Genomic DNA, 18,441 nt, shown 5'->3' on the forward strand with positions numbered 1-18,441 from the left:
AGGTGCTGGAGAGGATGTGGAGAACTAGGAACACTTTTACACTGTTGGTGGACTGTAAACTAGTTCAACCATTCTGGAAGTCAGTGTGGCGATTCCTCAGGGATCTAGAACTAGAAATACCATTTGACTCAGCCATCCCATTACTGGGTATATACCCAAAGGACTATAAATCATGCTGCTATAAAGACACATGCACACGTATGTTTACTGTGGCACTATTCACAATAGCAAAGAGTTGGAACCAACCCAAATGTCCAACAACGATAGACTAGATTAAGAAAATGTGGCACATATACACCATGGAATACTATGCAGCCATAAAAAATGATGAGTTCATGTCCTTTGTAGGGACATGGATGAAACTGGAAAACATCATTCTCAGTAAACTATCACAAGGACAAAAAACCAAACACCGCATGTTCTCACTCATAGGTGGGAATTGAACAATGAGAACTCATGGTCACAGGAAGGGGAACATCACACTCCGAGGACTGTTGTGGGGTGGGGGGAGGGGGGAGGGACAGCATTAGGAGATATACCTAATGCTAAATGACGAGTTAATGGGTGCAGCAAAACAACATGGCACACGGATACATATGTAACAAACCTGCACATTGTGCACATATACCCTAAAACCTAAAGTATAATAATAATAAAAAAAAAAAAAAAAAAAAGAATCACCAGAGAAGCTTTTAAAAAACCTGATACCCGGGGCACATCAATTAGGTCAGAATCTCTGAGGCTGAAGCAGCAACTGTGCTGAAAGCTCACACCAGGTAGTTCCAATGTGCAGCTCAGTTTGAGTATCAGCACTTAAGACTTGCGTGGAAAAGAAGAAAGAGGAAGATTACACAATGATCAGCCCATTTGGTACTTTATGGAAGTTCTAATGAATATTACGTGTGTGAAGAAATGGTTGGAACAAATAACTTTTATGAAATTTCACCTTAGTTATAACATAGGGCTAAAGGTATGGCATCTGGGGCCAAACTTCCTTGGTTTGAAATCTTGTCTATGGCCACACCACCCTGAACGCGCTCTGTCTCATCTGAAATCTGGTTATTTATGACCTCTTAGAGACTCAGTTTCTTCATCTATTCAATGGGGATAACCCTTATAGGGCTGCTGTAAAGATTAAATGCATTAATTTATATCAATATAAAGGGTTAAAAATGGTGTTTAACATACAGGAAGCACCAGGTATGTGTTAGTTGTTATTAATATCCTCATCATCACCATTTTTGTTTTTTGCACCTCATCAATGTAGATGAGTTGAATATTCTGCCTCAAACTCGAGGTTGAGTGGTTTTGACTTCCATCCTGTAGTCATAAATTTTACTAATGATATCACCATTATACATAACATTTTTAATTTTTAAATTAATTCATCCAATACATATTTACTGAATACCTACTATGTGTGAAACACTGTTCTAGATATGTGTTACATACTAACTTTTCAAAAAGCTTTCACATACATTTATATATATTTCATCCTAAAATCCTGACAAGTTGGCTCTGACCTCAGAATTATACGGTTTCAAAGATCCAGTACAACCAGAACACTGTATTTAGTACCTTAGGAATGTACTAATAACAGCTAACTAGTTGAATACTTACTATGTGTAAGCCCTACTCTAAGCACTTAAACGTTGTAACTCATTTAAATATAACAACCCTATGAGGAAGGTACTCTCACCATTCCCAATTTACAGATGAGAAAACGGTGGCACGGAGAAGTTATGCAATTCAACATGCAAACTCAGGGAGTCTGGTTCATCACCCTGAGAGTTAATGTGCATTAAGAAAAGATTCCCTGAAGGTGGACCATATGGAATCACAATCAAGGAGGTGGGAGTCCAAAGCATCTATCATAACAATTTCAGGAACAGTGTACTTTATGTGAGATTCCTAGTGCTTTGTCCTAGAAATAGTTTGCTGAAGAATGCAACAGGGGTTAGGAAACTGCTAGAAAAAAGCAACAACAGCAATCACAACAGCTACCATTTAGATCTCACAAAAAAACTAAATCCTTTATTTTTTTATTTTATTTTTATTTTTTTGAGGCGGAGTCTTGCTCTCTCGCCCAGGCTGGAGTGCAGTGGCGCAATCTCGGCTCACTGCAAGCTCCACCTCCCAGGTTCACGCCATTCTCCTGCCTCAGCCTCCCGAGTAGCTGGGACTACAGGCGCCCGCCACTGCGCCCAGCTAATATTTTGTATTTTTAGTAGAGATGGGGTTTCACCGTGTTAGCCAGGATGGTCTCGATCTCCTGACCTCGTGATCCGCCCGCCTCGGCCTCCCAAAGTGCTAGGATTACAGGCGTGAGTCACCGCACCCAGCCTAAATCCTTTATATACAATAACTTGTTTAGTTTTGTCATTAATATAATTCATGGAAAATTTTGTAAAAAGATTTAGGTAGAATAATTTCCAATATGATCTTGAAATATGAGATTTCCATTTTTAACTCTAGTGCATTAGTAATGCTCATTAAGGCTAAAGGAATGCATCATAATAAGAAATGACCAAAACACCCATAAAGTGTAATAACTTGGTATTGGAAACCAAAAATCTGCTTTTGAAAATTATAACCAAATGTCCTGTTCAACATAAAACTGAGCAGACTATATGATGCAAAATAAAGATCAACAAACATCAGAAACTACATTCTTTTAAAAGATATTTTTAGATAAAAAGAAACGAGTTCCCAGTTTAAGTCTCTAAATAAATGCACACATAAAATCTCCATTTAATATAATCAAAGCACATTCACTGTAGCTGTCTTTCAGGTCCTAATAAGAAGGAATAGCCACAATTTTTTTTCAGTATGTGTGTTCCAGCCTTCTCAGGTGATGAAACTAGCAACGGAAATTTGATTGGTATTAATAAGTATCTAACAAGAGAGTAGCTTGAAATAAAACTAAACTTTGATTAGAGCTTCAGAGTCAGTGTTCATGCAATATACCTCATTCAATTGTACCTTCTTCTGGTATTCATAGGTAATAGTTCAAGCCTTATTAAAACAAAGCAAAAACAAAACTGCTAGGATGATGTGAAAAATGCACATTTTTTTTTTTTATTTTTTAGATGGAGTCTAGCTCTGTTGCCGAGGCTGGAGTGCAATGGCATGATCTTGGCTCACTGCAACCTCTGCCTCCTGGGTTCAAGTGATTCTCCTGCCTCAGCATCCCAAGTAGCTGGGATTACAGGCATCCGCCATTGTGCCCAGCTAATTTTTGTATTTTTGTAGAGACAGAGTTTTACCATGTTGGCCAGGCTAGTCTTGAACTCCTGACCTCAGGTGATCCACCTGCCTCAGCCTCCCAAAGTGCTGGGATAACAGGAGTGAGCCAACGCGCTTGACTTGCACACATATTTTTAATGTGTGAGTGGGTGCATGTCATAATTCCAGATGGAAATTTGTCACCACAAAATATAATTTTTATTTAGCTGATCTTTCCAGGTTTCTATTTATAATGGAAGAGATTGGAAAGGATGAAGTTGGGCATAATGAATCAAGACAAACACAGGCCCTGGTCATTGTGTAATTCCATATAGTATAATTTGTTTGCGATCTTTCATTCCATACACCTACAATACAGCTCTAAAAATAATGCTACCTACAATATAAAGATACACTTTTTTTCCAAATAACCTTCAAAAAATGTAAAAATACGCAACAAAAATATTGTATCATATCTAAACCCTCAAATAAGCTACATTTAAACCAAGCCTGCTTGCTTTTGAAAGTTTCCTTGAGAGTCTAATAACTTAGATAAGCCTATTTAAAAATAAATACATTCTGATGACTAACTGGAGAAAAAGAAAACCAATGTGAGAAAATTAAATGTAACATTAGTATGAGAAATCAGAATTGGAGGTAGGATATCTTTTCTTAATAGAGTTGGTTCTCAATTATTCATGGTGATGAGAAACAAGGAAAACTTCATCTAACCACGAACACTGGACATATTCATGGTCATTTGTTTTACCACATATATTTAAGCAGAAAGCTTTGACACACTATAGGGGATTCTCTGCAGTGGAGTTCTCTTACAGAATCCCTCTATGCTCACCATCATCCATCCTGGACTTCCCCATCTGGTCAAGGTAAAATATGAGATAGTGGTATGACAAAAAATATAATAAACTAACCAGCTCAGAACCTCATTGCTTCCCAAATCTCAAAAACACAATTTTGGTTTTCTACTTTCAGCATTCTGGATTTCTCCTCAAATGCACAATACCCCAGCACTCCATCATAAGGCATCTCATTGTCTTGGCAATAATATTAAGCTTTAGAGAATATAGACTACTCAAGATCTAAAAAAATAACTAGTAAAGAAAATTCAAAATTTGGTGTCAGGCAAATGAACACAAATTAGTTGAGATATATAATGGCAAACTTTCAGTTGTTTTTCTTAGCTTTGTTTTGAGCTGTATTTACTGTCAAAGGTATAGAACAAGTAAGCCAACTTTTTTTTTTTGTTTTTTTTGTTTTTTGAGACAAAGTCTCACTCTTGTCCCCCAGGCTGGAGTGCGATGGTGCGATCTCAGCTCCCTGCAACCTCCTCCTGTGGAGGCCTCCTGGGTTCGAGCGATTCTCCTGCCCCAGTCTCCCAAGTAGCGGGGATTACAGGTGTGCACCACAACACCTGGTTAATTTTTGTATTTTTAGCAGAGATTGGGTTTCACTATGTTGGCCAGGCTGGTCTCGAACTTCTGGCCTCAAGTGATCCGCCTGCCTCTGCCTCCCAAAATGCTCGGATTACAGGTGTGAGCCACCATGCTTGGCCAAAAGTTGATAATATTCTTAATCACAATCATTTCTATGCAAAGAAAGAAAAAAAAATTTGTCCTGAGAAACAAATCATTCTCTCTAGCACTTTTCTCCAATTGGCCATAATTAAATTTTGTGACTGAAAACACATTTTCTATTTATTAGCCATGTATGACAGGTAAGTGGAAATGGACTTCAGCACCCATTGTATACACTGATTTGTTATGAAAACTATTTTTTCAAAGAAAATCACTGTGCTTTCAATTTATTAGTAGGCAACATTGCTTACGAATATATCGTGGAACAAAAACTGTTAAACCCTAGTCCTCTGGAACCTTGTAGAATCTCAAAACTCTACTGAACAAAGGTTTGGTTGCTATGGCAACGAATGAATCAACACTATCATTGTAGAATCATAATTTAAATGAAGAGCACCCCAGAAGATAGTAATTTGGTGCCTGTTCCTTTGTTCTTAGCCCATCAAAATAGTTGTTGTTAACTACTTCCTTTCTTTTTGTTCTTACTACTTTAATAAAGGGTCCTATTTCCTGACTAGGTTCTCTTTGGGGAACCTTTCTCTCAAAGGACTCTGTATGAAGCCTCAGTAGCTTAAGGTGACTACCATTCATGAAAAAAACCAAAATCCCCAAAGCCTAGAAAATATATACACTTCGCACACAGAAATGCTGTACTAATGGGAATGCAGACTGTTTAAAATGAAACAGCCTCTCTCTAGAAAAGCATACCAATTATGTGGCTAACATTAGGGCAACAAATTTTCCCTTGCCTTCCTTTTGCATATGCCTGTCATTTTCCTCCTATAGTTTCCATTCACTGTTTCAAACATATGTTGCCACTTATTTGCCAGGAAAGGAATCTCTGACCCACTCCCTTTATGTATCATGAAATAGCAGACGGAATGGAGCCAGTGAGAGCACCATTAGCAGTTATTCACACTTCTGTTTTCCCTTAACTTCCTTTTTTTTTTCTAAAAGTTTATTCCACATATGTGAAGAAGGATGTGTAATCACAAAGACATCCATGACTCATGCTTTATAATATGGAACCGTGGCAGTTCCCTGCAGAAGCAAATGGTTCCCTCCTCCAGTGAGCCACGTCTCCTCTAAAAAAAGACTGTCTTTACAGCTTAGAGCTTGACCAAACATAGATGATGGGTTCCTTTGTCCAGCCCTCACCAAACATCAACATTGTTTTATTTTCTAGCAATCACTGCTAGAGTTTAGCCAACATTTAACCAGTCTTTTAAGGAGGCACCTGTTCTATGGGTGCAGGCTGCTAGGGTATTGTCCTGAGTCAACAGAAAACTTGATGGAGAGTAGTTAAAAGGAAGAGGTTTTCCATCAAAGATGAAGGAGATTAAGGAAGACAACATGTGGAAGTGTGGTATTACATGTACAGTGATAAGCAATGAATGTTTATTTCGATCTGCACTGATTATGCCCTTTTGGTATACGAAAACCAATCTATAGGTTAAAAAAAATTACCATGGGTTCATAGTTATACAACATGTGGAAGTGTGGTATTACATGTACAGTGATAAGAAATGAATGTTTATTTCAATCTGCACTGATTATCCCCTTTTGGTATACGAAAACCAATCTATAGGTTAAAAAAAATTACCATGGGTTCATAGTTATGCTATTATGAACTAAGTTCCCTAAACTATACCCAGCAAAAACCACCAGGAACTTGTCCTCTACTGCAAAAGGAGATCAGCCAAAAAATAAGCTCTTGTCCATGAGCGGAAGGAAATACAGTACCTTGAATAAGCCACAAATATTACCATTCATATGTTATGGGATATATAGTTTAAAAAAAAAAAAACAGTCCTGCTGACTGAAAGCTTACTAAATATACGAGACCAACTGCAAAGCTAGTTGGATTATGATTCATTCTTTAAAGAGGGATGTTTTCAGCTTTTCCAGCAGTGAACATGGGTGACTGAAAGTTGCCTAAAAGAACATGCTATCATGCTTGAACCTGAGACAGCTAAGAATAAAATATAGTTAAACTTAACCATCCTGGCCACTATATATATATATATATATATATATAGGCATTCTCTGGGTTGTGAAAACCTGACTTGTGAACATTCTCTCTATATAAAAAGCCAGCCTACACCCTGGTCGAAGGATGGCACCTGGAGGGCAAGAGTATTTCCAGAGCTACTTAATTTTCTTCAGGTTAGTTGGCCTGAGGCTGCCATGGATGTGACAGGGAGGTATTCACCTGGAATCCGAAGTGGGAACCTGGAACACATTTGTTAATTAAATATCATGTTTCGTGTAACACATAGGGTCCCAGCTAGTCCACAAAAAGCTAGCTGACCAAAATATAGCTTGAACTCTATACGTTTGCAAGAATATTGTTCTCTACTCCATACTGTAATAATAAGAGTACATACAAACCTTATGAATTATGCTATTATTGTGCTACAAAATCACCATACTATCACAGTTACCTAAATGGAGGTTTTCAGCTTTATTATGGGTTGAGTAAGCTTCCTTGTGCTAGTCTGGGAATCAACTCCCTGATTAATAATATTGTTTTTATGAGGAAATATCTTCAAATGAACCTTTGAAACAGTCTTTCTGCAAGATAGTAAACTTCCTACATTTAAAAAATTAAAGTATTCACTTTCCTCCTTGCTGTAAGAAAGCAAATTGCCCTAAGATCTAAATTCAGAGTAAATTCAGCATTATCCTACATTTCTTCCATGAGCTAAAGAAATAATAAGCAACACAGACTTTAAAAGTATCAAAAAACAAACCCAAAACAAAAAGGTGACAACTAAAAGTGGAAACAAGAAAATAGCAAACCAGCACACAAAACTAATGGGGCCAGTGAATCCACCTCTGGCCAGACCTGGCACCAAACTAGCTCCTGTTAGGTATCCACAGCAGATGAACAAATGGGGCAGATCTTCACCTGAACTCCTAAGTGCCACCTTCTCTTATACCTTTTCAGATACAGATCTTCTCCCTCAGCACTGAAAGAGTACTTTATCTATGTATCTTGTGTAATCTACTTAGTTTTTAACCATCCTATCTCCTTTTCTATTAATACCTCTCCAACCAACTCCTAGCTGTAATTGTCTTAAAGCAGAAGATTTGTCTTACTTTCTGCAATATCACAAAAAAACTTTGAGTATCATAGCAGAGAGGAAAGAAAATTTACTGAAGCCTATTATATGCTGGTTCTATGTTAACTGGCTTTCCTCCTCCAAAATGTATCTCACTTAACATAGCAGGTCCTTAATAAATGAATACTGAATATATTGACACCCAGCTTCAAAAAGAAGAAAACTGTAGAGCAACTCACAGAAATATTTGTGGATTTGGCAAAGGGGGAGCCAGATTTTTTACCTTCAAAACGTCTTGGGTTGGGGTGGAGGGAAGTAAAACCTAAAGATATTTTTAAGTATCTATATATTTGATAAAGGGATGCTGGCAAACAAAAATCATTCTCATTCAGCATGAAACTATTTCTGTTCATCACAGAAAAATAAATTATCTGTAGAGTATAAATGATTGGAGATTAAAGCAATTGAAGATTACTTTAAAATAGCTAACTTTAAAGGAATTAGCTATCTGCTTTTGTCAAACAAATAACATAATTCTTAGATATCTACATGACAGCAAAAAGATCCATAAAACCTCATACCTTAAAAAACCAAAATCTAGTCTTAGATTGAGAAGACTTCAAATTCTATTAAATGAATGATAATATTTTTTACTGTTACTAAATGCCTATTAAAAAATGTCTAGATGCCAGCTGGGCGCGGTGGCTCACGCCTGTAATCCCAGCACTGTGGGAGGCTGAGACAGATCACGAGGTCAGGAGATCGAGACCATTCTGGCTAACACGGTGAAACCCCGTCTCCACTAAAAATACAAAAAATTAACCGGGCGTGGTGGCAGGCGCCTGTAGTCCCAGCTACTCAGGAGGCTGAGACAGGAGAATGGCGTGAACCCGGGAGGCGGAGGTTGCAGTGAGCCGAGATTGCGCCACTGCACTCCAGCCTGGGCGACAGAGTGAGACTCCATCTCAAAAAAAAAAAAAAAAAAAAAGTCTAGATGCCAATTTTGTTACTGGAAATAGAGATTCCTGAAAGCAGAAAGGTGTCTTCTAAAAATCCCCAGATTTCTTCCCAGTAACACTTGAGAGAACAGACACACAGAGCATCGTACTTTCATCTCAGCAAGGCATTGCCACTCCTCCTCCAGTCACTGTCCTGATCACTTCTAATTCAGCTCTGTTTTGGGGGATCAGCACCAACAGGAGCCTCATCTTCTTTGTGAAGAAAAATACAGGCCAATAGTATGCTTAGAATTTATATAAAAGATAACTTAGAATAATCCATTAAGCCCACATGATCAACATGAACTTCACCTATGTTTAGATGAAGGATAAAATCTGATTGATTTATAAGCTAGTTATATCATTTTCTTTCCCTTTGGCAGTTCCAGACAATAAGGCATAAGGGCAAGCCTTCGAGGGTGGGTGAGATGGAGTAGGGAATTGGGGGAGAGCTTATGGGAAAGGCTTCCTGGCTCCTAAAGAGACACCAGAAGAGATGGTACCTTCTCCACCTCTGGGTGTTGCAGGTTTGGATGAGATGCCTGGAACTACTGAGGTCGTCTTGCTACCAGTGTGACAGTGAAGCCATCAAAGGGAAGAGATCAAAGCCACAACAACCAGAGAGTCAGAGGCAACATGCTATGTCTAGAACCTGCCGCAAGGCTGGATTTTTTGTTGTGTGGTGATATATTTCACTATTGTTTGAGCCAATGGGAGTTCAGGTTTTTGGATGATTAGAGCTGGACAATTCCTAGCCAAAGTATAATTTTTTGGTTACTCACATTCTAGACCACTTGGAGAAGTCAGGGCACTATTTTCATGACAGTTCTCAGCGAAGGCCAATAGTTTAAAGTTGCCATATCCTGGGAATTCTTCAAAGATGTGAAGCCCTCACATTACATGGTTCTCCATACAAAATTGGAGACTTGCCTTGTGCACTATGAAAAACTTCTTAATTCAAGATGCAGTTCTCAAAGCAGCATCATTCACACGAGAACAGTTTCCCTTTGAAGCACCTGGAATGAGACTCCAGTGATATTCTATTTCTCACAGAGGTTCAGTAAAAGCATAGCAGAAGCTCTTAGACCATCCCTCTTTACATCAGGCTCTGTCTAACGTGTGTGCCTGAACTAAGAAGTAACAACTGTGAAAAATCAGAAAAATTATTATATGTAATATAAATTTAACTAATAAGTGTTAGTGAATCATAGCTATTCTAGATAGCCGACTGATTCTTCTATTAATATGCAGACCTAAGAAAGACTAGAACTTAAAATAAAGCGTAGTTTTGTTAACAATTGGACCTTATCTTGGACACAATGTTTATACAATTAGGCAACTGAAAAATCACTGGTGGCTTATTAGTAAGCTGAGTAATGAATGGAAATGCTGTGATGTAAATCTTTCCTGGGTTAAGCTAAAACTCCATTTCTTAATTTGAAATATTTCCTTTTAGACATAGTTTTCAGGCTGATTTTCAGTATGAGATTATTATTGTTCTAATGTCCATTGCTGATGGTGAACTAACCTATTGTCTCACCAACAAAACAAACAAACAAAAAGCCCAACACATATTAAAAAGCAAAATAAAATATATACAATATTTTTAAAAATACATCCATAAGTTGGCAAGTAATATTAGGAATATTCAAGGCCTAAGACTGAATAAAGGTGAAAACCTAGAAAGGTAAAGCAAAGCACCAAAACTGGTTTTTGCTTTGAGAATGTTTTGTTAAACTCTATAAACTTAAATTTTAGTTTTCATGACATCATAGGGCATGTACACAGAGTACAAAGCCCAGGGTCCTCCCAGCCCCACATAAAGCTGAGATTTCAAAGAGCTAAACTGTCAGAATGCCCAGATGGAAGTACCCACATTACCTAGATGAAAGGGTAATTTAGAAACAAAATCAACCTCTAAAGGACTGCAAGGAAAACTGCTTTCCATGAACTATGGCATTGGGAGTTAGAGGGAAAATAAACTCCACTGAGAAGGTATACTAACAAGCTAGCCCACACGAGAATTTGCAGATTCATACTAACTGGGTGGTCTGAAAAAAAAAAACAAAACAAAACAAAAGAAAAAAATCCCAAAGATCCTAGGTCAAAAAATTCAGTTTAAAAAGATTTTAGGCTGAAAATACCCTTTGGCATTTGGCACAAATGGAAATCCTCTCTAGAGGAAACTACCTTCAACTCAGGGCTCAAGGAATTCCTACATATAAAATTCTAAGATATGTGAGTTCATATAAAAAATCTGAAAGCATACAGAAAATAGTATACAATTATTGAAAGCCAGTGACATAAAATGGCAGAATCAGAGCTGCAAAGACCTCAGATATTTAAATAATCAGACAGCATGTAAGACATACTTAATATGTTAGAAAAAATACCAGGGGATTGATATTTCTAGTTTAAAAAGTAAAAGACTATAGAAAATGGTCAAACTAGAAAACAAAGAGAAACTTTGGGAAATGAAATAGGTAACAACTGCAGATCAAGGAATGAGAATTAGTAAACTGGAAGAAAAATTCAAAGAAATTATACAGAGTATAGTCTGGAAAGCCAAATAGATGGAATAACTGAAGAGTAGTTAAGGGATGTGAAGATAAAGAAAGTCTAACATGTGTCTAATCTAGGTTATAAGAGATTAAGGAGAGAAAAAAACTGTTCAGAAGCCATATTTGAAATGTTAATATAAACTAAGAATTTTCTAGAACTGAAGAAAGACACTAATCTACAACCTCAGGAAGCTCAATGAAACCTGGTAAGGACAAAATAAAAGAAATTTGCACTTAAGTACATACAAATGAAATAGTATAATATCAAAGACAAAGGGAAGATCATAAAAACAGCCAGGGAAAAAAGGAATGACAATTAGATGATTTTTCAACAGTAAAATGGGAAACCAGAAGTTGGTGGAATAATGTCTTCAATGTACTGACAGAAAACAAGTCTCAACCAAGCATTCTATACCCAGTAAAAATCCTCAAGAACGATGGTGAAACAAAGACAGATTCAAATAAATAGAGTGTGCAAAGAGCAGACTTCCACTAAAGGAACTTCAAAAGGATGCATTTAGATTGAAGGAAAGTGGTCCCAGAGAGAAGTCTGGAATAAAAGAAGAAATAGAGGCAAAGAAAGTGTTAAATATATTGGTATATCTAAACCAATAATTGACTAATAGAACAATAATAGATTATAATGTCCTATGGAATTAAAGATAGAACTACAATATATAATAACAATAATATAAAAACTGGGAGGGTATGCTCAGAATTAAAAGTGTTTTGAAGTCCTTAGATTTTTTTGGAGGAGGATTAATATACTGAGTAGCTTTAGACTTTTGAGAATTTAACTTGCGAGATGGAATTTATAGGGATGGAACCTATTTATTATAGGTTATAATAAATAGGAATTTATTATAACAGAATAGGAATACAGTATGTATTACAAGGTAGAGCGAGAGAGGAAATGGATAAAAATAAAATTCAGAAGAAGCCAACAAATGAGATAAAAGCAACAAAAAGGTGGTACAAATGGAATTATCAAATAAGAAGGCAAATAATTACTATAAACATAGACAAAATGATCCTGTTAAGAGACAAAAATTGTAAAACTGGATTAAAGCAATTTTAACAATTATAATTCCTAGCTACACGTTATTTATATGAGACTCACCAGAACATAAGGGTACGGTAAAGCTGAAAGTAAAAGGTCAGAAAAGACATTAGTAACTACTAATTAAAAGAAAGATTATGTAGCTATGTTAATATCAAACAAAATGAACTTTAAAGTTAAAAACATCTATGAAGGGTTATTATATAATATGAAGAGATTCCATTTCCTAGGAACAGTTTGAATTTGTGTGCATCTAAAAATAAGTAAAGCAAGAATTGCCAGAAACACAAGGACAAACTAATCCATCATCACAGTGGGAGAGTATAGCACATCCTTGTTAGTTATTAATAAACCAAGCAGACAAAAATCAGTAAGGTTACAAAAGATCTTAACAACACAATTAACAAGCTTTATTTATATAAAGAAAATTGTTAAGTTTCACAAAACATAAATTCTCTTCAAGTAGATAGAGAACCTGAACAAAAAGTAACCATGCAGTGGGGCCAAGAAACAAACCTTAATGTCAAAGGATAGATAACATATCAATCAAATTCTCTGAATATAATGTAATCAATGACAAAAAAGATGCTCTTCCTCTACCTAAAAATACGTTTTTAAAAATTAAGAAGCACAATTCTAAACAACTAAGTAAAGAGATGAAAGCCAATAAGATCATGGAGAGAAAAGAGACAAGTTAAAGTTCTTAGCAGAGTTATTTTTTTGCAATAAAATTTATGAAACATCAAAATGAATCAACGAAGACGGTTATAGAATTTCTTTCGCTGGAACAGAGAAAAATGAAGATAAAGTGTTCATATCTCCACAAAAAGCAGTCTAAGAAGATTCTTTTCTCTACCTTCCACAGCCAGTATATAAAACTGTTGATAGGTTAAGGAGTTAGGAGGGTATACCTAAAACATAAAGAGCCTCTCTCTATTTTCAGTGATGGATCAAACAGGCACCTCTACAAAACCAACCAATGAACCAATTCATTAATATTCAGGGGTGCTTTTGTTTTGTTTTGTTTTGTTTCTTGTAGCCTGGGAGATCTTTACCCAGCCACCAACTTTTCTCTGGGAAGAACCTTTGTTAAATCATAATTACGTATCAAGTAAATGGCTCAAAGAACCATTCTCTAGCAGTCACTTTTTCTTTTTTTTTAAGCTATGGAGTCTCACTCTGTTGCCCAGGCTGAAGTGCAGTGGCATGATCATGCCTCACTGTAGCCTCAACCTTTCAGGTTCAAGTGATCCTCCCACCTCAGCCACCCAAGTAGCAACAGGTGCACAACATAATGCCTGGCCCTCTGACAGCTATTCTAATATTTAATAAGTTCCAAATAAAGTCTCCTATTTAATTACAACTTCATAGACCCATTTTATTTTTATTCTCAGAGCAGACATTTAAAATTTTTCAATAGATGCTGCTCCATATCACCACTTGTCCGAAGATAGTACCTAAGAGAAGCATTAATATACAATAGGAGGTCAGGCACAGTGGCTCATGCCTGTAATCCCAGTACTTTGGGAGACCAAGGTGGGTGGATTGCTTGAACCGTCCCAGGAGTTCAAGATGAGCCTGGGCAACATGGCAAAACCCCATCTTTATGGAAAAAAAAAATTAGCCAGGTATGGTGGTGCACACCTGTAGTCCTAGCTACTTGGGAGGTTGAGGTGGGAGTAGGGAGTATGAATTGAGCCCGAGGTTGAGGCTGCAGTGACCCGTGATTGTGCCACTGCACTCCAGCCTGGGTGACAGAATGAGGCCCTGTCTCAATATCTACATCTATATCCATATCTATATTATATGTATATCAGGGTATTCCCAGTTCCATTTCATATGAATATATTGCACTTATATAAGAAATTGAAAAAGAATTTTCTAACAATGCCATGAGTCATTTAAAACTGCTTTCAGTATGTTATTCAACTGCTCCAAAGCTGTTGATGACACCCGACTGTCTATAACATGAAGTTAAAACCCAGACCCCACTACTTGAATTTTAAGACCTATTCGTAGCCTGGACCCATCTTATGTGACCTCTCAACCATGGCTGTGATATCCACCACATGCACAACTGCCTGCAGAGGCCCAGCTCTGCTCCATGAGAGCCAACCAATGACTACAGTAAATCCAGGGTTCCTTTGTTCTGCCATTCTCCTTCCTGGAATGTCTTACTCACCCTTCAAGGTCCAAATGAACTTTAACTTCTGATGAAGATCTACCAGATATTTCTAGGCCTGATACTTTTTTTTTTTGAGATGGAGTTTTGCTGTTGTTGCCCAGGCTGGAGTGCAATGGCTCGATCTCGGCTAACCACAACCTCCTCCTCCTGGGTTCAAGTGAGTCCCCTGTTAGCCTCTCGAGTAGCTGGGATTACAGGCACGCCACCATGCCCGGCTAATTTTGTATTTTTAGTAGAGACGGGGTTTCTCCATGTTGGTCAGACTGGTCTCAAACTCCCAATATCAGGTGATCCGTCCACCTCGGCCTCTCAAAGTGCTGGGATTACAGGCATGAGCCATCACACCCAGCCAATATTTTTTTTTTTTTTTTTTTTTTAGATGGAGTCTCCCTCTGCTGCCCAGGCTGGAGTGCAGTTGCATGATCTCGGCTCACTGCAACCTCTGCCTCCCAGGTTCAAGCGATTCTCCTGCCTCAGCCTCCTGAGTAGCTGGGATTACAGGTGCCCACCACCATGCCCGGCAAATTTTTGTATTTTTAGTAGAGACTGGTTTCTAGTAGAGACGGGTTTCACCATGTTGGCCAAGCTGGTCTCGAACTCCTAACCTCAAGTGATCTGCCCACCTCAGCTTCCCAAAGTGCTGGGATTACAGGCATGAGCCACCACGCTGGCCACCTGATATTTTAAAAATATTCTTACTTCACCCAACTCAATATCTTAATTTAATGTTAATTTTTTTTTGGCCTTGGTTCGTTTGCTCTATCTACCCCCCCAAAATCTGGGCAGGAATGTGCTGTACATCAAACTTGTCCAAGCTGTGGTCCATGGGTTGCAAGTGGCCCAGGACAGGCTTTGAATGTAGCCCAACACAAATTCATAAACTTTCTTAAAACAGATTTTTTTTCCGTTTTTTTTTTTTCTCATCAGGTATCATTAGTGTTAAGTGCATTTTATGTAGGGTACAAGAGATTTCTTCTTCCAGTGTGGCCCAGGGAAGGCAAAAGATTGGACACCTCTGCTTTACAGTCATTCCCCTTTCACCAGGAACTCAGCATAGTGATAAACACACAGAAGGTATTCAACAAATAGTTGCTGAATACCTCTTAAAAGAATACAGTAGGACTCTTCTATATCTATAAATCATCTCTCATTCACGTACATGTGCACCTGTGCACACATACAGAGTGTTCTGTTTGAATATTCCACCTTCCTTGATATAGAAAGGAAAGTGTAATAATACCTCTTTTATCCACTCAATCCTTTACAGTGAACAAACATTATCAACAAAGGTGGATTTTTAATCAGAAATAACCTCATGCACAAAGGGTGCTACTAGTTGTTGGAGGCTACCATGACTTGATGAAAAGATATCGCATACAGCCTTTGGGAAGTACATTCCCCATTCTAGATCTACAGAGTTGAGCTGTATTGTTCTTCATTTCTTGTTGTTGTAGTAGTTGGTAAATGTACATAAAAGCCTTCAAGTCTCTGTGTGTACGTGTGTGTGTGTGTGTCTGTTTTGGGCAGAGAGGAGGGAAGAAGAAGGGAGAAAGACATCTGTTCCACAAAGTTTCAACACATAATAGCCACAAATAGATGACAGAGATTTGATAAACAAATATTGTTTTAAACTAGAAGTCAGTCAGCACCTTTCAGAGGTCAAGTGAGCCCTAAGCCACTTTTATATTTTGAGTCTACTGATGTATTAAAAAGGAAATGAAGAAGTATCAAAGTAAGTTTATGAACTTGTGCTGAATTTTAAATCCTTGAGTTTAACAAAGAAATTTTATTTTTTGCCAAAAGAGGGCACAACAATAAAATATAATTGGGCTAGTCATAATTATAACCCTAAGGGGCATAGTCTAGTAATGGGACAAATTAGCAATAATAAGATAAGCTTGTGCTTCTATAAATCTTAGAATGCATCAGCATTTGGAGATAAATCTCAGAGTCAAAGTGGAAGTCACTGAGAGTCAACACCAGGTCCCCATGAAATAGCCCTATAAGCATCCAATACAAATAAGTAGGCTGAGAGAGTCTCTTTGGTATTACTAGGGCAATAGCCTTAATGGTAACTGAAGGCTGCTTCTGTGTGTTTCCAAACTCAGCTGGAACAGTTTCCATTAGAATTGATTATGTTTAAAAAGAAATCAGCACTATTTTAACTTATGTTTTTTCAAGAAGTGACTGAGCCTATAGTTGACTGCTGAAAGGAAACTCTGCTCCTGCAGTTTTTATCCCTCATGTCCACAGGCCGTCAGAGCAGTATCGTAGCACAATTTTCCCCACTTGCATGGTTAAATACCACCCCAAAGAAGAAATTTCCTTAGCAAATAATATTTGTGGTCAAGGAAGTAAAGAAATCTGATTAAATGAAGAAAAAAAATAGTTTCTGGACCCAGGCCGTATCAGTATTCAGCTGCTTCAAAAGTACAAGAACCAAAATCTATACCTGTAAACAGCATTCCATGGTATCCTGTATACATATTTGCCTGAATGGTTAAATTGTACAAAAATGAACTGAAAGCTAACAGTCAATAGGCAATAGGTGGGAGTAGTTCGCACATGATCGTTATCTCTTTCTTCTGCTGAATTCAAGGCACTTCCTTTCATTCATTTCTTCTTTAGGTTTGCAGAATGCTCACTTTGTGCAGGGTATTGTGCTGGTCCTCCAACAGAATCCCATAAAGTGGGAAGGAAGTTTGAGACATCAGAGGCAGCAGGTAGGCAGAGTGATTGACAGACAGTAGGCTCTTAATAAATGACAGCAATTCCTTTCCCTTCCCTTTCCACTCCCTGGAACTTCTTTATAGAGGTTCCATATTTGAGCTATGAAACTTAAATCAATGCAATTGATGAGATTCATCATTTATTTGATGAGATTCTTAAATCTATGCCATAATCTAACAAGATAAAGTTAAAGAACTTGCAGATTCAGAAATCAGCAATACATGAAAATAGTTTAAAACAAGGTGTGGTAGGATTTTAAGTGATCTTTTCCATGTACTTTCTATTATTGTTGTTTTAACACTGATAGCACCATAAATAAAAAGGGAGAGAAGACAAGGAGAAAGAAGGGGAAAAAGACAGAGAGAGGATATTATATGAAGCAGAAACATTTTAGAATTCTTCAGTAAAAAAGCACTCCATTCTGGCTTGAGCTTTTCCCATCTGCATATCCCTGAACAGGCTACTGCACAGCCTGGGTCTCAGTTCCATGAACTCTAAGGGTTGCTAACTAGATAATCTCCAAGATCCATTCTTACTCTCCTAGCCCATAGTCAAGTCCAATGAACTAAATGGCAGATGAGTGAAGTACAAAGTTCTGTAACTCTCTGTTAGTACTGTTTACTCCCTAAATTCAAATCTTACTATAAAACACTGAGTGTGATTTTCCCCAGAAGTTGCTGGAGTCAGTATGCAGTTCAAACTCTGGTGCCATCATTCCCTAGCTCTGTGATCTGAGATAAATTACCTAACCTCTCTGTTCCTCAGTTATCTATCCCATAGGGTTATTATGTGGATTAAAGTTATTATTTGTAAAGCATGTAGTGTCTGACATCAATTACACATTAAATATGTCACCTATTATTGTTTTTGTTATTATTATAACAATGAAGTCACACAAACAAAACCAGTATAGAAGTGATTATCCTAGATTATCATAGAAGCACTACATGACAACAATATTTGGGTGTGTGGTTGTTCATTAGAAGACTGATGATCAGTAAGCTCTTTGACTCAACAGTGTG

The 18,441-nt window shown here is 37.5% G+C and overlaps 2 protein-coding genes across 2 annotated transcripts in view; one reads left to right on the forward strand and one right to left on the reverse strand.

The window, feature by feature from the left end:
- Nucleotides 1-3,733, forward strand: part of LOC100585574 (filamin A-interacting protein 1-like) — a 225,191-nt gene extending 221,458 nt beyond the window's left edge. The window contains exon 5 of the mRNA XM_030801924.1: nucleotides 3,090-3,733. Coding sequence (XP_030657784.1) covers nucleotides 3,090-3,252 — 163 coding nt within the window. The 3' untranslated portion in view covers nucleotides 3,253-3,733. The remainder of the gene's footprint in view (nucleotides 1-3,089) is intronic.
- The window catches only part of CMSS1 (cms1 ribosomal small subunit homolog), a 372,199-nt gene that overhangs the window by 285,910 nt on the left and 67,848 nt on the right, over nucleotides 1-18,441 (reverse strand). The window lies entirely within an intron of this gene.

The sequence above is a fragment of the Nomascus leucogenys genome, chromosome 21 (assembly GCF_006542625.1).
Source record: "Nomascus leucogenys isolate Asia chromosome 21, Asia_NLE_v1, whole genome shotgun sequence".
NCBI classification, from domain to species: Eukaryota; Metazoa; Chordata; class Mammalia; order Primates; family Hylobatidae; genus Nomascus; species Nomascus leucogenys.